The 23685-nt window shown below is 43.1% G+C and overlaps 1 protein-coding gene across 12 annotated transcripts in view; it reads right to left on the bottom strand.

The window, feature by feature from the left end:
* LOC140197598 (microtubule-associated serine/threonine-protein kinase 4-like) overlaps positions 1–23685 on the bottom strand; it is a 437605-nt gene that overhangs the window by 21203 nt on the left and 392717 nt on the right. For all 12 annotated transcript variants that reach the window (XM_072257798.1, XM_072257805.1, XM_072257800.1 and 9 more), the window contains 5 exons: positions 20949–21081; positions 9661–9826; positions 6837–6938; positions 1633–1755; positions 188–303 (listed from right to left, as the gene is read on the bottom strand). In XM_072257798.1, coding sequence (XP_072113899.1) covers positions 188–303; positions 1633–1755; positions 6837–6938; positions 9661–9826; positions 20949–21081 — 640 coding nt within the window. The remainder of the gene's footprint in view (positions 1–187; positions 304–1632; positions 1756–6836; positions 6939–9660; positions 9827–20948; positions 21082–23685) is intronic.

Genomic DNA, 23685 nt, shown 5'->3' with positions numbered 1-23685 from the left:
CTTTGAGCTGCAAAGAAAGGCAGTGAGGAAGTAGAGTTGTGGGGGTGGGGGTGGGAGCAGCAGATAGAGATACAAATATGGAATCCATTTGTACAGATAATATTTCCATCTGCATATGCAGATCAAGATAATGATATTTACAAGTAACTTTATATAAAGTAGTAACATGATTTGCAATTGTACTCACTTTGTTAAACCGATGGGAACATGATGAAAACTGTCTTATTTCCAAATTAAAATCCTCTTCATTTGTCTCTTCCTCCTCCTCCTCCGTTTCCATATGATGGTATCTCTCCGACCGAGCTAAAAGTAGTCACAAAACAGCTTAATAAACAAAATTCTTATTATAACAAATTAGAATTTTGCTCTTCAAAAAAATCATGGAAAGACCCATTTACAAATATAAACAATGAACCTAAGCTTTCATACTGCTTTACAAAATTAACTTCTGTCACATTATTAGGTAAGAATGACACAGTCTGTTTCAATTTGCCCAACCAGTGTTGAATTAAAAATCAGTTTATAAACTCAAACACCAATCACTTGCTCCCTTTTACCAGGTTCTTCTGAGCAGATAGCTAGAATAACTCCTCAAAAGCAGGTTGTTTTTATTCTATCCAGATCCCTTTCTACAGTGGGGCTTGTTCATCTCTGTAATCAGAAACCTAAGACGGGAAGCTGCTGTGGCTTTATTGCCAGATACACCCTCCAAGAAGAGAAAACAGAAGCTAAAAAGCAATGAACATTTAAGACTCTTCCAGACTTCCATCTTTTCAATTATGCTTTTACCCTCACTTTCCCATTGAAACTTTTTTCCCTTCAACTTTACCCCAGTACTAAGTAGTTGGCAGTCCCTTTCTGATAACCTCTCTACTCCCACCACACTTCCTGAAGGCAATCAGACAGCTTCCAGGCATTGGAAATTCCTGACCTCATATTCATGCTAAGGCAGATGGACTGGGGGAGAAGGGGAGATGGGGGAGGAGGGAAGGGAAGACGGGGGAGGGGTGAAGAGGAGACAGGGGGAGGGGTGAAGAGGAGACGGAGGGGGGGTGAAGAGGAGACGGAGGGGTGAAGAGGAGACGGGGAGGGGTGAAGAGGAGACGGGGAGGGGTGAAGAGGAGATGGAGGGGGGTGAAGAGGAGATGGAGGGGGGTGAAGAGGAGACGGAGGGGGGGTGAAGAGGAGATGGGGGGGTGAAGAGGAGATGGAGGGGGGGTGAAGAGGAGACGGGGGGGTGAAGAGGAGATGGAGGGGGGGGTGAAGAGGAGACACGGGGAAGGATAGGTGGGCTGGTGATTGCATCAGGTACTTTCCATCCTAGATACAGCCAGATTAATACCAGGCTAAAATATATATATATTTTCCATTTTTATAAACAATCACAGGATTTCCAAAAGTATCACATTCTTCATTATAGCAAGCTCTATGAATTAAAGGTTGCAGAGACATCCTGCAATAAGATCATGAATGGTATTAAGTGACAAGCATAACAGCACTGCATAACTATATTTGAAATTCTAATATTCGCACAGTGTCATACAGGAATCTTTGCAATAAGGAAATCAGGCAATGTCTTCTATCCGTAACAAGCAAGAAATTCTCAGTGAACTTCTCAGTTTCAACACTTACTGTCAAAATAGCTGGTATCATCCTCGGACTCCAGCTGAGGGATGAATTCTGCCTTCTGCCTCAGCAGTCCATTCCAGTCCAAATCGTGGAAAAATCTGTGCTGCTTTACCTCATAGGCACCACCTGAGGGAGCAAGAGGGCACAGTAGAGACATTGTAAGCAAGCGAACAGTCGTACATTTAAAAATATTTAGAACAGATAATACTGAAGGAACAAGTCACTGATATGCTGCACTTGTGTCTGAATTCAGTAGAAGCATACATCACAGAATCTTTTCCTGTAACCTCCACAAGTTCTTCCAGCATTTTGTGTGGGTCGCTCCACCAAATATTATTAGCAATGGACTCCCATCCTTTATGTACAATACTGAAATGCTTTTCAGGGTAGTAACAGGGTGACACGGCATTACTAGAGTGAACAAAGGCTTGGTTTACAAGGACTTTAAGGTGACAAGAAAGAAAAATTTCAAAGCTTTAAGTTTCAACAGTTGAGGACCTGAAGGCCAATAGGTAAAACACTGGAAATCTGAGCTAACAGAGAGTGCTGAAATACTCAGCCGGTCAGAATGACATCAAAGAAAACCAGTTTAATGTTTTAGATCAATGAATATTTTTCAGATCTGATGGAAGGTCACTGATCTGAAACTTGCACTGTTTCTCTCTCCACAGCTGCTGCCTGACCTGCTGAGTTTTCCCATCAATCTCTGTTTTATTGCAGTCATCAATGATGTGAGAGGAAGGACCAGGATCTCAGAATTGGACATCGGGCCAGAAGAGATTAACGTGACCAACAGCAAGGTCATGAACTGCGGAAAGTGGAGCTAATGTAAACAGGGTCGAAGGGTGAGTGGGATTTGGTGATGATGCCACAGGGCGACTTCTTCCAGTCCATCTGGGAAACAGTTTATATTCTTCTCTCCAATGTCTCTTCTTTTCAAAGTGCCTCTCGGAGCTTGCTGGGTGGCCTAAGATTTTTGATATTTTCAGAAGCTGCTATTAAAATAAGCAATGCTGTAGATTAACATCAAAACAGTGAGCTGTTGGTCTCCTCTCTCGCTCATTGAGAGAGAGAGCCTGTGGCGTCAAACTTTTGGGATGCACAGTGAGTGATTTTTGACGGACCCTAGCTCATAGTCTCTGTGGGGGCTTTGCTGTTGCTTGCCTGGAGGGGGTGGGGGGCTGATGCTTTTGCTGAGGCAGGTGGGGGGTAGGAGGAGGGGGAGGGCTGATGCTTTGCTGCTGCTTGTGCATGGGAGGGGGGGACTTTGGGGGTCTAACGTTCTCCTGTCATTCATTCTTTGGAGTTTTCTTCTGTTTTGTGGATGTCTGTGAAGAGTAAGAATTTCAGGTTGTTTGATATTCTCTGATATTAAATGGAGCCACTGAACCATTTAAGATGAGGGCCAGAAAACAAGGCTTAAGATGAGGCCACTCTCAGGTTGGAGGAGCAACACCTCAAATTCCTTCTGGGAAGCCTCCAACCTGAAGGCATGAACATCGATTTCTCTAACTTCCAGTAACCCCCTCTTCTCCCTTCTTCCATTCCCTAGTCCGGCTCCTCTCTGACCTCCTCTTCTCCTCATCTACCTATCACCTCTCTCTGGTGCCCCTCCTCCTTCCCTTTCTCCCATGGTTCACTGTCCTCTCCTATCAGATTCCTTCTTCAGCCCTTTACCTTTTCCACCTATTACCTCCCAGCTTCTCACTTCACTACCCTTCCCCTACCTATCTTCCCTCTAACCTAGCTTCATCTATCACCTTCTAGCTTGTACTCCTTCCTCTCCTCCCAACTTCTTATTCTGGCTCCCCCCACCATTTCCTTTCCAGTCCTGATGAAGGGTCTCAGCCCAAAATGTCAACTGTTTATTCCTTTCTATAGATGCTGCCTGACCTGCTGAGTTCCTCCAGCATTTTCGTATATGTCACAATGCTAAGGATGAGAAGATATTTGTACAACCAAGACAGCACTGGAATAATTTTCCTTTACGAGCAATGATTTGACTGAACTTTTCAGCAACAGATGAGCTATGGGATTAGAAATCACAGGTGACATGACAAAAGGCTCCAGTGAAGCTGTTGCCCCCAGCAGCGATTGGCTAAATAATGGCGGGCAGCCACCTAAACAATAAGTGAGAGTCATTCCAAGTGGTTGGTGGTGTTTCACCATGTTAGGAGTACAGGGTAGGACAGTAGCAAAGCATTACATGTAACACTTTTACAGCACCAGCGACCACCGATTGAGTTTCAATTGCCTGTAAGGAGTTTGTACATTTTCCCCATGACCATGCAAGTTTCCTTCAGCTGCTCCCGATTCTCCCATATTCCAAAGATGTTTGTTTAAGGTCACTGAGTTGTGGGCATGCTACATTTGCGCCAGAACTTGAGTACTGCCCAGCACAATTTGTGACTAAAGGTCGTTAGTTTTGCACGATGACAGTGTAGAAACTTGCATGGAGTGATTCCAACATCAACCTACAGCAAAGTTAGGCAAAAATTCCAAAGGCAACTATATGGAGAGAACTTCAGAGAAAGGAGTTTGGTTTATTTGGTATGTTTGGTGCAACTGGAAAGGACATCAGCATCTGAGTAGCATCAAAGGTGAAAACCATTAACTACAGAAACAATTCAAAGGTTAGTGGGAACAGAATCAGAATTCAAACACTGAATGAGGGAAGGAAGAAGTGAAAATGAGGAAGAGCAACTGACTATATTTTCTTAGGGAAATCTGCCTACATATTATAGATTTGATTAAAGCAATTGGGACAATATTGTAAACAACAGGAATTCCGCAGATGCTGGAAATTCAAGCAACACACATAAAAGTTGCTGGTGAACGCAGCAGGCCAGACAGCATCTCTAGGAAGAGGTACAGTCGACGTTTCAGGCCGAGACCCTTCATCAGGACTGTCTTGACGAAGGGTCTCGGCCTGAAACGTTGACTGTACCTCTGCCTAGAGATGCTGCCTGGCCTGCTGCGTCCACCAGCAATTTTGATGTGCGTTGCTGGGCCAATATTGTGTTCAGTTTCAGGTGCCTCAATACAGAACAGGGTCAAACCCAGAGAACGAACAGCAGAAGGATGGACTGAAGCGTAATTATCAGAGCACAGAAAGTAATATAAGCTTTTCTGAAACTTATGAATGTAGCTACCATATGGGTGAAAGTTTTTGTGGAACTTTAATGAATTATGGAAATGAAAGTTTCCCCACTTACAATTGTCACTGAGAGCAAGTCAAAAAATAAGAGAACAATCTCTTTCATCAGAGGGTTGTTCATTAAGAGGTTGTTTGACCATCTTTCAAGATGAAAGCCCACTTACAGGAGGAACATACCACACTACGGGAAAAGTATTGGAATACCCTAGCAACATGCCAAAAATCTTCACAGAATGCTTACTGATCATCTCCTTATAGTGAGATGTTTGACGATTCATGGTTCTAAAGCCACATTAAGATGATGAAACATCATGGATGAAATGTGTGCGCCATCTACAACACTCCCACTGGCTCCACCACCTAGAAGAACAGAGGCAAGAGTACTTGCAGCAACACCAGCTGCAGGTTCCCCAAACGTCACTGTTCTATCATTGTAATTTGATCTAAATGCTGGAACCATCAATAGCCTATTACAAGGGAGACGGCAGTGGTTCTGATCTGTTACTGGCTCAGGACTATGAGGGCGCAGCCTTAGAATAAAGGGACATCCCTTTAAAACTAAGAGGTGGAATTTCTTTATCAAGAGGGTAGTGAATCTGTGGAACTTGCTGCCGCAGATGGCTGGGAAGGTCAAGTCATTGAGAGTGACAGGTGCTTGATTGATAAAGGGGTTAAGGCAGGAGAATGCAGTTGAAAAAAGTCAACTATGAATAAATGGCAGAGGACACTTGATGGGCCTAATCACTTAATTCTGCACCTATATCTTGTGGTCTTCTGGCTCAGCACCATCTTCTCAAGGGCAATTGAGGATGGACAATAAAACTCAGTCATGCATATTAACTGAAAGTGAATTTAGATAAAGCTACTGACTGCAAAAGTGGTTAATTTTCCTAAAGCTAAATAAGATGATTTAAGTTATTACCATTCCTTTGTATGGTATACTTAGACTTGCTGTACATTTATTTGTTCTACAATGAGTTGGTTTAGTTTCAAAATTATACCAGATTCTAATCGGCCACAACTAGTTCTTGCTAAGCATGTCATAACATACTAAATAAGATAGATGGGATTCTGGAGAATCAATGGGAAAAGTGTCCATGTTCTGTAGCCTGCCGTACTTCTGCAAATCCCTAACATCAATTAAAACAACTCATAGAATAAATTAATTGGCTTGTTTTACTCCTGTGGTAGGAAAACCCCCAGATTACACATACATAACCTGCAGTAAATGGAATAATTCCAAACTGCATTCATGATGACCAGATTAATTCCACATGAACCACTCAAGGCAGCTATTCAAAGATCCATTCAACTTCTCTACTGGTAGAAAAAGTCATCAGAAATTGGGCCTACAATTAAATAGCATCAGTTCTTCATACAGTAAATATCTTTTTGGTGATAGTTCAGCAGTTTTGATTCTGTACAATGAACACTTCAGCTAAAGGTTGTCTACTGTTTAAAGAAATGGGAAGTTGTCTGAACATGATGATCAAGTCTTTCTTTAATAAAGACTCAAATAATTTGATTACAAAGAACAAAACTGTTAAACAGAACAAATGCTCAGCACAATACTCATCAAATTATGAGTAACACACACAAAAACAGTCAATGTTCAGCCCAAGACACTTCCATCATCTTGGCCTGAAACACTGACTGTTCATTCCTCTCTGTAGATGCTGCTTGTCTTGCTGAGTTCCAGCATTTTGTGTGTGTCACTCTGGACTTCCAGCATCCACAGAAGCTTTTGTGTTTATCATCAGCTAAACAAAAGGCCATCTCGAACTTTTGAGGATGACTGATAAGACGAAAAGGAAATGTTCTAAGTTTTAGCACTAAAACAGAATAACCCAATTTATCTTGAAAACGCCTTATATTGTTCCTTGCTTGAAGGAACTGAGGACACAAAACTGAAAGAGCACTGACACCCTCTGTCTTGCAATCCACAGGAAAGACACTTACAGTTGACCGCTAGCTCATACACACAGAACTGGGATTCTCAGAGTAATGTGCTATTTGCAGAGCATCAGGATGGTAAATCGTTTTGTGGTACCTGTCCCCATTCTCTCCAAAGGGTTCTGCCTGAGTAGCAGAGTGATCAGCTCCTGAGCCTCTGATGCAGGAGCTTCATCGCCTTCTGGCCAGTTTATCTCATCTAAAAAACACAAAGAAACAGAAGAGGTAAACTAGAAGAAAATAAAACTTTCCCCAAGTTGAGGGCATTACCTAGAAACATCAATACTATTCAGGCAGGTGTAAACTGCAGCCTACGAGCCACCTGCACCAGTTGAGCCCTCCAAGCATGAGCTACATGCATGGTGATTTATATTAAAAAGACTTGTTAGTCATGTTGCCCTACCCTATGAACAATTTAACTTGACATGTGCTCAAGGACGGAAGATTTATGTTTTCTCTCATTTAAGCACAAATATTGGGCAAACTCTGCAACACGGACAAGAGGTCGCACTGAATCTGGTACCCAATGTCCAACACAAGAACCTTCTACCAAGTGTTAGGTGAACTAACTCGAACTCTGAGGATGGCTGGTTAAGAGGAAAAGTTTTAGCACTGAAAGAAAATAGCTCCATTTACCTTGAAAATGCCTTTTATTGTTCCTCACCTGAAGGAACTGAGGACACAAAACTGAAAGAGCGCTGACACCCTCTGTCTTCACAACCACAGGAAAGACACAAGATGATCATACACACAAAACTGGGATTTCAATGCCACAACCTTTCACAAAATTGAGCAAATCGACAGTGCATTAATGGAAGCAGAACCAAGAGTGGGTTATGTTACACTTCAGATTGTTTGTTTAGCACTGGACAGGATGCAGAGGAGGTTCATGAGAATGGTCACAGCAATGAAAGGGTTAACAGGAGCATTTGATGGGGGGGGTGGAGAGAAGAATGCCAAAGAAATGTTGAATATTGAAAAGCCTGGACGCAGAGGACACGGAGAGTGTGTTTCCTTTGGTGGGGGGAGTCTAGGATCAGAGGGCATAGCCTCAGAATACAAGGACATCCCTTTAGAATAGAGACCAGGAGGAATTTCTTTAGCCAGATGGTGGAATTCACTGCCCAGAGACGGCTGGGGAGACCAGGACATTGGGTATATTTACAGCGGAAGTTGATAGGTTCTTAATTAGTAAGGGCGTCAAAGGTTATGAGGCAAATGGGATTGAGAGGCATAATAAATCAGCCATGATAGAATGGCAGAGTAAACTCAATGGCCAAGTAGCCTAACCCTGCTCCTATATCTTACAGTCTAAATGTTAGGCCGAACAATAGTGACCTCCCCCCCATTTAAAGAATCACTTAAGCAAATATTAAGACCAATTTACAAAATAGTTGGCAGATGCACCCAATTACAAAACCGCCATAAATGGACCTGAGCAAAGGCACAGTTATACTTCACATAAACACAAATGAACCGTAAATCAAAGGTTATAATTTAATTGGATTCCAGCAACTAAAAAAAAATGAAATTAGTGATCACTAAATTTATTTTTGCAGACCTAATTTGCAATTCTATGAACAACTGCTCATGGCTGTGATACCAAACAACTGAGAAATAAATTTATTCTGGTTTGTTTAGCCAGCAGGCTGCTCTATAAATGTAATTACATCATGTGGAAATGATACATGAATATGCAAATGAGCCACTGGGCACCCTGAGCCATTCACAGTGCTCTTAATTAATCACTCAATTCCCACAGCCTCTCTCACCGCAGCACATGATAAAACAAGATGAAACAGACTTGACTTGTTAGTCTCTGGACAGCTGTAGTATTACAGTACTGCAGTTGCCTGGCTTGGAATAAGATACCCAAGTCCACAATCTCTAAACAAAGACAATTTTCCCAGATGCTTAACTAAGTGTAAAATAGAAATCCAAAAAAAAACCAAAAGATTTCTGAAAAAAGGTCAATATTTGTTTTGTTTTCAAAATTCTACATGATCTGCGGGTAATTTCCAGTGTTAGCTCTTGTTATGTCATTATTCTCAATAGCCAAAAAAATGCTCTTTGGAAAATTCTTCGTAACAAAAATATTAATGTTAATAAGTGCCGTTAGCAATACAAGCGCAGCAGCATTGGTGTCTTAATGATATCTTTCTTTAAATCCTTGAAATGAAACATCTATCTAATGTATTTCCTTTTATAAACTTGAGCACCAAGCAAAACAAAAGTGCTTGAGAAACAATAAGGTAGAAGAGATGTTATTTCCCACTTTGGCCAGCTGGGTGTGCAAATGCTCTACTCAGTGCTTGCAGAAGAGGTGTACTGCAGAAGTAGGTAGCAGCCCAGCAAGAGATGCTAGAAAGCGCTTTCCAAGAGACAGGTTAACGCCAGAGAGCTTTAAAAAAATCTATAACACTAGCACTTCAATTGCTCCTTTGAACTTCATTGTCCATCTGCGCTACACTTTCTCTGTAACTAACAATATATTCTTCCTCCTGATTACTGACTACTTAGATTGAATTATGTATGGCATTATCTCTGCAGATGGCACACAAAAGCTTTTCACTGTAACTTGGTACATATGACAATAATAAACCAATACCAAGAACAGCCAGACTTCTGGGGTAAAATTAGTACATATGAAACTCAAGTTCAAACTGACCAAGCAAAAACAGCTTGGGTCAAAGCACAGCTAATTTAATATAGTTATCAGGGCTAACTTCTGGTGCACACCACAGGCTAGGCTTCACTGCAGAACAACTGAACACAATTACATAGAGCTTAACAATGTAATTAAAAATGGAATTAAAAATAAACCCTCTGTCTTCAGCTTGTAAAGTACATTTGTAAAATCTAGGTCATCACCTTCTCTTTAACATAAGGTTATTGATCACCCTAATCCCAGCGATGCTCACCACTAATCACTTGTCCGAAGAGTTCCTCAGGCGTGTCTCCAAAGAAAGGCACACAGCCAACGACAAATTCATAAAGAATTATCCCCATGGCCCACCAATCCACTGGCTTGCCATATCCTTGCCGCAAAATTACTTCAGGTGCGATGTATTCTGGGGTTCCACAAACCTGCAAGTGCAATAGCAACAAAATTGAAATAAGCTCTGTGTTTGAAATCTGTGGAGAAATTTGCACCCTGTCATTGAAACACAGTAATGTAGGTGCAGGGATATGTCACCTAACTCCTCAAACCTGCCCTGCCATTCAATACAATTATCGATGATCTGCCCCAGGAAAAATCTCTCCATCGCTTACTTACTTACTCCAGTTGGCTTTAGGATTTGTTTCCAAGCCTCTCAATTTGGACCTTCTGAGGATCCCAGGTACTCACATTTTATTGACTCTGCCTCTCGCCGCTTCTCCCGTCAAGCTCTGAAGGCGACTCTCTCCGCCATGAGGAGGTACTTGGTGTCCTTATCCCAGACCCTTCCACACCTTCGGGACACTTTCTTTGCCGTCTCTAATGGTCCTACCCGTTATTTCATCCTCCGTCGGATTCACGCCTGCAATCGCCGTTTTTTTGACTTTGTCATGTTAGGCAAAGATCGCAAGATCCTATATCTACGGACTCCAGAGCCTGCCGGCCCCGACGCTAGCAGGCATGAACTTCAGATTGCGGCCCCTGCCACTGATCTCGGCGGCTCCAACACCTCAGGGCATATTCAAAACCGGACTCCAGCAACAACCATGGACACCTTCACAGCGATTGCGCAACCACCAACTGCGACGCCAGCCTTGAACTCCAGGCCGGGTCTTTATGTGCTGCTATTGCGACTCCCGTCTCCCCTTCCCCCACCAATACTCTGCAACCCCGTCTCCTTCAGATCCCATCGTCAGCTCCTGGGTACTCAGAGGCTCCATCTTCTTCTCACCCCAACCCTCCCCTCTCCATCGACACCCCCAGCCTCCCCCCTCCCCCCTCTGATCCCAGCTCTCATCCATGCCGGGTCTTTACCATCCCCTCCGACCTTCAACTGTCAGAGGCAGAACGCTCGGTCCGCAGTAAGGGCCTCACCTTTGTCCCCCTTCGCCCACACCTCAGCGAGTTCCGTGTTCGCCACGATGCGGAACTTTTCTTCCGCCGTCTCCGTCTCTGAGCCTACTTCTTCGGCAAGGACTCTTCAACCCCCACCAATGACCCCTTCTCCCGTCTTCAACCCTCCTCTTCTTCATGGACACCCCGCTCTGGTCTTCTGCCTGCTCTGGATCTCTTTATCACTGTCGGCGGGACATCAACCGTCTCGACTTCACCGCACCTTGTCCCCATTCCAACCTCACTCCTTCCGAACGCTCTGCTCTCCACTCCCTCTGCACTAATCCTAACCTTATTATTAAACCCGCCGATAAGGGGGGTGCTGTTGTAGTCTGGCGTACTGACCTCTACCTTGCCGAAGCACAGCGACAACTCGCGGATACCTCCTCTTATTTACCCCTCAATCGTGACCCCACTAAGGAGCACCAGGCCATTGTCTTCCACACCATCACCGACTTTATCCACTCAGGGGATCTCCCATCCACTGCTACCAACCTTATCGTTCCCACACCCCGCACTTCCCGTTTCTACCTCCTACCCAAGATCCACAAACCTGCCTGTCCTGGCCGACCTATTGTCTCAGCTTGCTCCTGCCCCACCGAACTCATTTCTGCATACCTCGACACTGTTTTATCACCCCTTGTTCAATCCCTTCCGACCTATGTTCGTGACACTTCTCACGCTCTTAAACTTTTCGATGATTTTAAGTTCCCTGGCCCTCACCGCTTTATTTTCACCATGGATGTCCAGTCCTTATATACTTCCATCCCCCATCAGGAAGGTCTCAAAGCTCTACGCTTCTTTTTGGATTCCAGACCTAATCAGTTACCCTCTACCACCACTCTGCTCCATCTAGCGGAATTAGTCCTTACTCTTAATAATTTCTCCTTTGGCTCCTCCCACTTCCTCCAAACTAAAGGTGTAGCTATGGGCACCCGTATGGGTCCTAGCTATGCCTGCCTTTTTGTTGGCTTTGTGGAACAATCTATGTTCCGTGCCTATTCTGGTATCTGTCCCCCACTTTTCCTTCGCTACATCGACGACTGCATTGGCGCTGCTTCCTGCACGCATGCAGAACTCGTTGACTTTATTAACTTTGCCTCCAACTTTCACCCTGCCCTCAAGTTTACCTGGTCCATTTCCGACACCTCCCTCCCCTTTCTAGATCTTTCTGTCTCTGTCTCTGGAGACAGCTTATCCACTGATGTCTACTATAAGCCTACTGACTCTCACAGCTATCTGGACTATTCCTCTTCTCACCCTGTCTCTTGCAAAAACGCCATCCCCTTCTCGCAATTCCTCCATCTCCGCCGCATCTGCTCTCAGGATGAGGCTTTTCATTCTAGGACGAGGGAGATGTCTTCATTTTTTAAAGAAAGGGGCTTCCCTTCCTCCACTATCAACTCTGCTCTTAAACGCATCTCCCCCATTTCACGTACATCTGTTCTCACTCCATCCTCCCGCCACCCCACTAGGAATAGGGTTCCCCTGGTCCTCACCTACCACCCCACCAGCCTCCGGGTCCAACATATTATTCTCCGTAACTTCCGCCACCTCCAACGGGATCCCACCACTAAGCACATCTTTCCCTCCCCCTCTCTCTCTGCATTCCGCAGGGATCGCTCCCTACACAACTCCCTTGTCCATTCGTACCCCCCATCCCTCCCCACTGATCTCCCTCCTGGCACTTATCCGTGTAAGCGGAACAAGTGCTACACATGCCCTTACACTTCCTCCCTTACCACCATTCAGGGCCCCAAACAGTCCTTCCAGGTGAGGCAACACTTCACCTGTGAGTCGACTGGGGTGATATACTGCGTCCGGTGCTCCCGATGGGGCCTTTTATATATTGGCGAGACCCGACGCAGACTGGGAGACCGCTTTGCTGAACATCTACGCTCTGTCCGCCAGAGAAAGCAGGATCTCCCAGAGGCCACACATTTTAATTCCACATCCCATTCCCATTCTGACATGTCTATCCACGGCCTCCTCTACTGTAAAGATGAAGCCACACTCAGGTTGGAGGAACAACACCTTATATTCCGTCTGGGTAGCCTCTAACCTGATGGCATGAACATCGACTTCTCTAACTTCCGCTAGGCCCCACCTCCCCCTCGTACCCCATCTGTTACTTATTTTTATGCACACATTCTTTCTCTCACTCTCCTTTTTCTCCCTCTGTCCCTCTGAATATATCTCTTGCCCATCCTCTAGGTCCCCCCCCCTTGTCTTTCTTCCCGGACCTCCTGTCCCATGATCCTCTCGTATCCCCTTTTGCCAATCACCTGTCCAGCTCTTGGCTCTATCCTTCCCCCTCTGTCTTCTCCTATCATTTTGGATCTCCCCCTCCCCCTCCAACTTTCAAATCCCTTACTCACTCTTCCTTCAGTTAGTCCTGACGAAGGGTCTCGGCCTGAAACGTTGACTGCACCTCTTCCTACAGATGCTGCCTGGCCTGCTGCGTTCACCAGCAACTTTGATGTGTGTTGCTCAAAAATCTCTCCTTGTCAGTTCTCAACTCCTCAAACATTCAAAAATTGATTTACTTCCTCTCTGAATACCTCCAGAGATCCAGTTCCCACCATCGTCCACTGAAGAGAACTCCCGAGATTTGCCGCATTCTCTGAGAAGAAATTTGTACCTGCTTCAGTTTTAAATGACCATCTTGTTCGTCCTGTAACTACATCCTCTTATTGAAAACTCACTCTCAAGCAGAAAAATCTCAACCTCTTCCTTGGGATATTCTCTTAGCATCTGTTGGATTAGGGTGTAGAACTCCTCAGTAAGGGGCTCACCTTTGTCCCCACGCCCACATCTCAGTGAGTTCTGTGCCCACCATGATGCTGAGCTCTTCTTCTGCCACCTCTGTCTCTGTGCCGACATCTTTATCAAGGACTCTCTAGCCTGCAATGACAAACTCCTCCTCCTGTCTTCAGTCCTCCTCCTCTTTCTGGACACCACAATCTGGTCTTTGGCCTGCTCTGGATCTTTTCATTGCTAACTGCTGATGAGATATCAACCATCTCGCTTTTAACACTCCTCCCTCCAATTCTAACCTCACTCCTTCTGGATGTGCAGCTGTCCACTCTCCCCGCACTAATCCCAACCTCACCATCAATCACACAGACAAGGGCAGTGCTGTAGTAGTCTGGCAGACTGACCTCACCCTACCTTGCTGAGGCCCAGCAACAACTCTCAGACACCTCCTCTTACTTACCCCTCGAACACCACCACACTAAGAAGCACCAAACTGTTGTCCCCACACTATCACTGACTTTATTAACTCAGGAAATCTCCCATCCACTGCCACCAACTTCAAAGTTGCCTTACCCTACACCTTCCGTTTGTACCCCCTCCCTAAGACCCATAAACCCGCCTGCCCGCCCAGGTAGACCCATTGTTACTGCTTGTTCCTGCTCCACCGAACTTATATCTGCATACCTCAACTCAGTTTTTACCCTCCCTGGTTCAGCTGCTTCCTATCTAAATCCATGACACTTCACACACTCTGGATCTTTTCAACTGCTTCCAAGTTCCCAAGCCCAGATCATCTCATTTTCACCATGGATGCCGTCCCTATACACTTCCATCCCCCATCAGGAGGGCCTTAAATCTCTCTGCTTCTTTCTAGACAACAGACCCAACCTGTTCCCCACCATCAGCATTCTCCTCCATCTGACAGAGAAGGTCCTCACTCTTAATAATTTCTCCTTTGGCTCCTCCCAACCAAAGGTGTAGCCATGGGCACTGACATGGGTCCCAGCTATGCCTGCCTTTTAGTCAGCAATGTGGAACATGTTCCTAGCCTACACCAGTATCACTCCCCCACGTTTCCTACGCTGCATCAACGACTGCATTGGTGCTGCTTCCTACATCCATGCTGAGCTTGTCGAATTCATCAACTTTGCCTCCATCTTCCACTCTGCCCTCAAATTTACCTGCTCCATTTCTGACATCTGCCTTCCCTTTCTTGATCTCTGTGTCTCTATCTCTGGAGACAGTCTATCTACTGATATCTTTTACAAACCCACAGCTCACAGCTACCTAGACTATACCTCATCCCACCCTGTCACCCTGTCACTTGTAAAAATGCCACATCCTTCCCTCAATTCCTCTATCTCTGCTGCATCTGCTTTCAGGGCGAGGCATTTCATTCCAAAACTAATGAGATGTCCTCCTTCAAAGAAAGGGGCTTTCCTTCCTCCACCATCAATGCTGCCTTCCCCTGCATCTCTTCCATTTTGTGCACATCTGTCCTCACCCCACCAGAGATAGGGTTCCTCTTGTCCTCACCTACCACCCCACTAGCTTCCGCATCCAGTACATAATTCTCTGGAACTTCCGCCATCTCCAACGGGATCCACCACCAAGTACATCTTTCCTTCCCCCCAACTTTCTGTTTTCTGCAGGGATCACTCCCTACACAACTCCCGTCTATTCATCCCTCCCCACTGATCTTCCTCCTGGTACTTACCCTTGGAACCTGCCCCTACACCTCCTCCCTCACTATCATTCAGGGCCCTAAACAATCCTTCCCGGTGAGGCAACACTTCACCTGTGAGTCTGTTGGGGTCACCTACTGTAGCCAGTGCTCCCAGTGTGGCCTCCTGTATATCGGTGAGACCCGATGTAGATTGGGAGACTGCTTTGTACAGCACCCACTCTCCACCCGCCAGAAATAGGAGGCTCCCCCAGTGGCCACCAATTTTGATTCTACTTCCCATTCTCATTCCGATATATCAATCCATGGCCTCCTCTACTGCCACGATGAGGCCGTACTCAGGTTGGAAGAGCAACACCTTGTATTCCATCTGGGTAGCCTCCAACCTGATGGCATGAGCATTGATTTCTTGAACTTCCCTCCTTCCCCTCTCTCAATTTATCTCCTTACCTGCCCATCACCTCCTTCTGGTGCACCTCCTCCTTCCCTTTCTTCCATGGTCTTCCACCCTGTAAACTACTTTCCTTGTAGTTTAAATTTCCTATGTTCACTTGTATATACATGCACTCATTCAGTGAATTTCAGCAAGTTTTGGTAAAGTTGCTTCTCTATTTTACCAGAAGCTTCTTTAATTTACTGTAGCAGGTGTCACTCTACTTCAATTTGGCTATTTTACAGATTAATTGTTATCACCGGAATTTTGTTATCTCAGGTACAAGAGTGAGATTATCAGGATTGCTTTTTCCTTTGTCTTTCTTTTGTTCTCCCAGCTCTTCTTTTCTGTTTGTTCTTGTAACACTTAATAACATGGCCATAAGTGACAAGTTTTATGCCTCGTTCTTAACTTTCGAAGAAACGTTGCATCGCAAAAACACCAGTCCTGCCGAAGGGTCTTGACCTGAAACCTCGACTGTAGTTTCCCCATAGATGCTGCCTGGCCTGCTGAGTTCCCCCAGCATTTTGTGCGTGTTGCTAGGATCCAACAGATCCTATTTATTTGAATAAGATCATCACTCAATTCTTCTAAATTCCAAAAAGAATACAGATTAATTTCCTCAGCTATTCATGATTGGATAACTCTTTCATCCCATGAATTTGCCAACTCAGTCAGTTCTGGACTACCACCAATGTAATCTATTGTATCTTAAATAATGGAACCAAAACTGTGCGTAGTGCTCCCTGTCACTTGCTCTACCTCCAAGTTAACTTCTTGTGATTCATGGCTATAGTATTAATTTCTTGAAAGTCTGCTCAGTATCTCGACAGATGGAAAGAGATATGCCAGTAAATGGACCTTGGGAGGCCAATTGACAAGTGGCAAACCTGCCCACAGTCACGAATCCTCCCATGAGATTGATGTTGATCTTATGTAATAGAACGTGCACATCAGCAAATATCACACACTCCACGGACAACCACTAGTCTCCTGTGTAGTTCCAGCATGTTTATATTTTTGTTTCAAGTTGATAGAGTGTGCAATTTCATCATCTTTAACTTTACTGAAATCAGCAAGATTACGGATTTTAACAGCTTGCCAAAGTCAGCAGGCAGTGACTGGGGAGGGGAAGGGAGGGCTTCTGTCTACAGGAGAACCACCAATGGAGGGCACAATGGAAAAGCTCAGGGGTCAGCATAATGATTGCAAGTGGGTGAGGGACACCAAAGAAAAGATGATGACTAGGTTTCCTTGTGGGATCCAAATGATTACTTCTGGCCTACCAGAGTTCTATAACTAAGGTTAACCTTAGCATTGATTACCAATCCTCCATATTGCTTCCACTGAGCAGATTTTATATGGAACTGTGATTTGCTACCTTAAGGATTATGTTGTCATTCTAGCAAGTGTCCTTAAAAATCAGTGAGTTACTAATTAGAAATGGACCAAAGGGATTAGAGATTTTAAGAGTGTTTTAAAGATTAGCTTTATTATTCACACGTACGAAGTCAAATGTGTAGTTTGCCTAAGCTGCCACAGTCCAAGGATATATTGGGGCCGGTCTGCACGTGCCACCATGCTTCCAGCACCAACATAGCATGCCCACAACTTACAAATTCACTGTTTGGGAAATGGGGTTAAATTAGTTGTCCACATTTCTATTCTATTAGAAATGTTCCTTCTCTTGAACTTTTTCCGAGATATGTTTTGAACCAAAAAAAAATTTATCTCATTCTCATCCCTCATTTACAACAGAGATCCTCAGAAACAAATAAAACTGCCGACGTGAAACCTGAAACAAAAGAGAGAAATGCTGGAAGAATTCAGTGGTTACACAGCATCTGTGGAAGTAGACACCAGATAACATTTCAGGTTGAAGACTCTTCATCGGAGCTGAGAAAGAGAGAAAGCCCCTTCTCTGTTTGTCAGTTCTGAAGAGCAGCCTTCAATCCAATACGTGTTGCTTCGTCAACGCATTCTTCCAGCAGATCCGTTATTGTTGCAAAATATGTGGATCCTACTGTACACGACTAACTGGTGTCAACGAAGGACTAAATGGAGGGCTATCACTATATTATCAAACCACGAGAGACCTCTCGGCCCATCAAGCCTGTGCTAGATAATATTACATTTCCCTAAACTGTTGCCACAACCCCTCAAATTATTACTGTTCAGGTACCTGTCCAATTTCTTTTTGGAAGAACTGGCTGATTTTGGGTCCCATATCTAAGATGTTCTGACATTTGAGAGGGTCAACAGGAGGTTTACGAGAATGACCCCAGCAATGAAAGGTCCAATGTGAGAAGTCTGCCTGATTGCTATGAGCCTGTATTCACTGGCGTTTAGAAGAATGGGGGGGGGGGGGGGGGGAAGATAAGGAGGAATTTATTTTGCCGGCAGGTGGTGTATCAGTGGAATTCATTGCCACAGATGAAAGTGGAGGTTGTGAGGTTCAAGAATAGTAGGGGCATCAAAAGTTAGAAGGAGATGGCAGGAGAATGGGCTAGAGAGGGAACATAGATCAGCCAAGATCGAATGGCAGAGCAGGGTCAATGAGCTGAATGAACTAATTCTGTTCCTGTCTTATGGTCTTGTGATTTGGTTTCCACCAGCCCTACAGGCAGATATTAACTACTTTGCCTCACAAAGTTTCAGTTTATTATTAATGTCACATGTATCAAGTTACAGCGGAAACACTCTTGCCAACCTTTGATACAGATCAATTCATTGCAATGATACGTGAAGGTAGGAGAAGGTAAAACAATCAGAGGTGCAAAATAAAGTGCCACAGTTACAGAGAAATGCCGTGCAGGCAGACAGCTGTGTCCACAACTCTCTAAAGTTTCTCACCATCACAAGCAGAGCAGTTGTCAGACCGAGCCATTATACAACCAGACAGAATGCTTTCAGTAGTGCATTGCTAAAAACTGGCGAGGGTCAATGGGGACATGTCAAATTTCTTTAGCTTTGAGGAAGTAGAACTGATGATGAGTTTCCTTGGCCGTGGCAACTACATGGTAGGGCCGGAACAGGCTATTGGTGATGTACACACCGAGGAACCTGAAACTCTCAACCTCAACACCATTGATGTAGACGGGGGTATGTGCACTGTCAATCCTTTCCTGAAGTTAGTGACCATCTCTTATGTTTTGTTGACAATATGGTTGTTGTCATGACACCATGTCACTGGACTCTATCTCCTCCCTGTACTCTGACTCATCATAATTTGAGATATGCTCACTACAATGGTGTCATTTGCAAACTTGTACTACTAGAGCTAAAAAATACACGTGGACAAGATGTTCACTGTCCTTTGCTATCACCAGTGGGATCACCAGTTGATCTGCTACCTGTCTTCAGGAGTTTCAGCCGCTTATGATCAAGACTCCCTTTAGGTGGTGGGCCAGCAGTGCTAAAGCACCACCTCCCACTGGTAAGCTTAAAAACTTGGCACCTGCCTCTATCAGGGTTGTTGGTCACTTCCATCCAACAGATAGTCTGCTCTTCAGGTACCTATGCAACTAGTGAAGGGTTTGCAAGATATGTACACACTGTCTGACTATCTGCCCCTCTGGACATACTTGGTCCACACCCATGCTGATCCTTTCTCTGCTGCCTCAGCTACAGCCCTGCTGGTTGACTTGATCTCTCTTCTAGTGAAGCCAAGGTCACGAAGATGAAGTTAAATCTGGCCATGCAGTCTTGCGTGTATAGGGTTTAGAGGGCTGAGGACACAGCCGGTACAGTGTTTAAAGTAATTGTGGCTGATGTGTTGCTATCCTTATTGATTTGTGGTCTGTTGGTCAGGAAGTCAATGATTTAGTTGCAAAGGAAGTTGTTGAGTGCTAGGTTCAGGAGTTTGGAGCTGAGACTTCCTCAACATCCCACTTTTTGCCCAAACTTTAAATCTATGATGCTGGTCTTTGAACCATCCATTAAAGAGAATAGCTTCTGTCCATCTATCCTACCTAATCAATCACCAGATGTTTAAACTTTTCAGGTCCAAAAATCATTAAGTATGAGGGTTTTAAGTTTGTTGAAAAATATTTAACAAATTAAGTGGCATTAAAATGATATCATGGAAAACTGCCTTTTGCAAACTGAACAGAGCAATGCAGTACACTATTTTTACAATCTGGATAGTTAAGCAAAACACTTCTGTCACAAATTTCTGGGTACGCCTAACAAAGCTAAATTTAGAACTTATTTACTTGAAAATAAGAAGACAAGGTACATCAGTATCACTGAAAAAACAATCATGAATTTTAAATGCCAGACTTCATAGAAGTCAGATCATAAATGCCCTTCATTACATTGAACCTTGAAGAGCAAGAGACATTTTTTTAATAATATTTTAAATACATGTCAATGCAAGTACTAATACAGGAAAATAGTTTGTATTCAACCCATATGGCATATTGGCAAGAAGAATAGTGAAAACAGCAAAAGAACTTCTGCAAAGACCAGATTGCTATCATTTGGTAATGAAGTGTGCTAAAAGGAAATGGAGCATGCCTTAGAATTTAACACTCTTCACGAATGTCATGCATCACAGAGTTTGGAAATGCTCTATAGAGATTACCATTCACACAATGCTGGCTTTCCATTTAGTCCTTCATGACTCCAGCTAGTTAAATGTCATAGGAACTATTTTGTTATTAAGAGATACAATGAGTTAAATTTCTGGGGGAGAAAAAAGCTGAAGACTCCTCACAAGGGGAAAGGAAAATTACTAATAGAGCAGAAAAGCAAATTATTTCTTGAATCTCATCTGCCAAACTGGCCAATGATATTTGCATTGGACAACATTTCTGGTTTTTTCCCCCGTTACTTAAAGTCTGTGACAAAAGGACTAATATATCTTCAAAAGCGATGGCAAAAAAAAATCTAAAGCTGTTTTACTCAGTCGGACTATAAAAGAGCAATACTTTAAAAGCAAATTGCAAAAACCACGAATCATAGACTTGCTATGGCATGGAAAGAGGCTTTATGCAATCATCGAAACTCAAACCAGTGGATATCGTTTTGAGTTTTGTTACCAATTTATAATGATCTAGCCTGCAGAAAAATTGTAGTGAATTATTTGTTCAACAGATTTTAGTTAAAAAATATAATATTTTCATACTGCTTAAAAGATGCAGAGTATAATTTATTTTGTTTCAAAAAGGTCCTCAACCCAAATATGACCCGTGTTCTGTTTCATAAATACTGCTTGACCCACTGAGATAACATACATGTTTGTCCAAGATTATTACTTTGCCCTGCTCAGCACTGCTCTTACCTGCTTGTCAACAAATTCTCTGGCATCTTTCTCAATGTGTCCTTCATAAAGGTTTGTTGTCATATTCATCAGCCCGACTTTTGATAATCCAAAATCCGTCAGTTTGATATGCCCCAATGATGTCACAAGCAAACTACAGAGCAAATATATAAGATTCAGTTTTCCAAAAACACCAGTAGAGAACAATTAAATAGTTAGTTGAGAAGCAACAAAAAAATCCCTGAGCTACTGCAAATCAAATGTAAACACAGTCAGATAATGAAAACCAACCTCTCTATTAACTTCAGGAACAATTTCAACATCAGATTTCTGAATGACAATTAATCCATGAACACTACCTAACTACTATGTCCACTCTTTTAGCACTACTTATTTAAATTTTTGATATTCACTTCTTATTGTAATTTATAGTTTTTAAAAATGATTATGTATTGCAATGTAGTGCTGCTGCAAAACAACAAATTTTGTGACATGTCCCGGTAATATTAAACTTGATTCTGATAATATTCCCACAACATTAAAACCACAATTGATGAACAACTGGTTTATAGCAGAGGTGCTAAATAAATCCAACTCGTTACAAAGATATGGTTTCCGTGGCTTTTCAAAACGTCTTCAGATGGTATTAGCATTAACCAAGACCTTCATTAAAATGATCAGTATGTCTAGAGCAATCAGATGTTCACCATTAGTTTAATGGAGCTACATATAAAACTATCATTAGGAGAATGAACCTCCACCAGTCTGCACCTTCTAAAACCAACTATAACCACTTGTTTCTAACCAGACAATACTTGTCAAACTATGGTTTCAATAATGTAGTTCTCTCAGGCAGAATATAGGGAGATTGATTTCATCCTAGAGATTGATTTCAAACGAGAATTTTGAAATGTTTTAAAATCACCAAACTCAATGAGTACAAATGTAACTTATTGGTTCCCTGCTGAATTTTAGTCATTTGAATTGCTTTACATTTCCAAAAACTTGTATGATATGCAAGCATGCTGTCATCCATGATTAGCAGGCAGCATAACACGGAAATGGCTCCATAACCTATAGATTCACTTTCAAGGACTCTACAACTCATGTTCTCAGTATTATTTATTTAGTTTTTTAAAAAAAATTTTGCATGATTTGCCTTTTGTACATTGGTTGCTTGTTAGTTTTTATTTAAATGATTTTTTTCATAGATTCATAGTATTTTCCTGGGCAATATGTAGTGACCTATACTTACTTTGATAATAAATTTACTGTGACTTTGATTTGGGCACAGGAGCAAACTCTCTTGCACCCTGAGCCTCCTCCATCATCTTTAAGATAACTGGTGATCTACCCCAGTGCGTTCTTCCGGACACCCAATTCCATTTATACCCACAAATCTGACAACTTCTTTTGACTGAACACAACGATGAGCTCTCATTGCCCTCTCGGAGAGAATATGAGTGAAGAAATTTGTCTTCACGTCAGTCCTAAATGACCTACTCAGTTCGGAAACTGTGTCCCCTGGTTCTAGCCTCCTTGGCATCTAGACTGCCAAGCACTTTACAAATTTTTGTGTTAATGAAATCTCCTCTTAGCTTTTTGAATCATAGAGAATGTAGTTAAAATCCCTCTGCATGTGGCAAACCTAACATCCCTGAATCCATTCTAGTAGAATTTCGCTGTGCTCCCTCAACTCTCTCCTTTCCTTAGTGCGGAGATCGAACTAACTCTAGGCAACTGTAATAGATCTTTCTTACTGCTATTCAAATCTTTTCACAATAACACACCAGTCATCCTCTTCATTGCTTGCTGTTCCTGCATGTTGGCCTTTATTGCCCTGTGCAGAAACACACTTCAATCCATTTGAACATCAACACCAGCCAATCACTCACCATTTAACAAATAGCAATCTGCAACATTTGGTATCTTAAGATTGTGAAAAGCACCAGCCCTGCCAGTTTTCAACAGTCATCAACTGCCATCTTGATAACAATGCACTTATTACTACTATTTACTTCTGACCAATGACTAATTCTGATTCGATGTCAATATATTACCCCCATTTCCTTGTGCTTTAACCTTGTGGATGGGACTTGAGTGAACACTCTTTGAAAATTTAAATGCACTACATCCCTCATTTAGTCCTCAAAGAATTTCATTGGGTCAGTCAAACATAACTTTTCTCTCATAAATCCATACTGGCATAACTTAATCTGCTTATTCATTGCAACGTGTTGTGTTATTACATCTGGTATGGACTCCAGCATTTGCCCAACCACTGATGTTCAGGGTAGCGAGTCAGTTCTCTTGTTCCTCTCTTAAATAATGGGTTCACACTTGTTCCCTCCATCTATAAGAAAAATTTCAGAATCTATAGAACTCTAGAAGGTGACACCAGATACGACTAACATCACGTATTACAGAACTCTGGGATATAAATCATTGGCTCTTTGGGATTTTAGGAAGCACTTCCTTCAATAAACATCAGCATTCTGCACATCAGTCAACTCTATAGGAATTACGATGTCTCCTTATGAATCTCATTCCTTCAGCTCGCTAATGTGGGGGAACGGAGCTGGCTAACAGCTCATTTATACTTCTTATAGTGAAGGACTGGTACACAACAAAGATAAATTGTATGAACTCAAGTGGATTTTATATACTATTTCAGACTTGCAAATGCTGTTTCAATAAATTGTAAAATCTTAAAGTGAAATGCAAGCATTTTATCCAGCTGATGTATCCATCTGAAATG

This window comes from Mobula birostris, chromosome 5 (assembly GCF_030028105.1).
Source record: "Mobula birostris isolate sMobBir1 chromosome 5, sMobBir1.hap1, whole genome shotgun sequence".
Classification (NCBI taxonomy): domain Eukaryota; kingdom Metazoa; phylum Chordata; class Chondrichthyes; order Myliobatiformes; family Myliobatidae; genus Mobula; species Mobula birostris.
The sequence above is the reverse complement of the archived record's forward strand: the minus strand, read 5'-3'. Positions and strand labels throughout refer to the sequence as shown.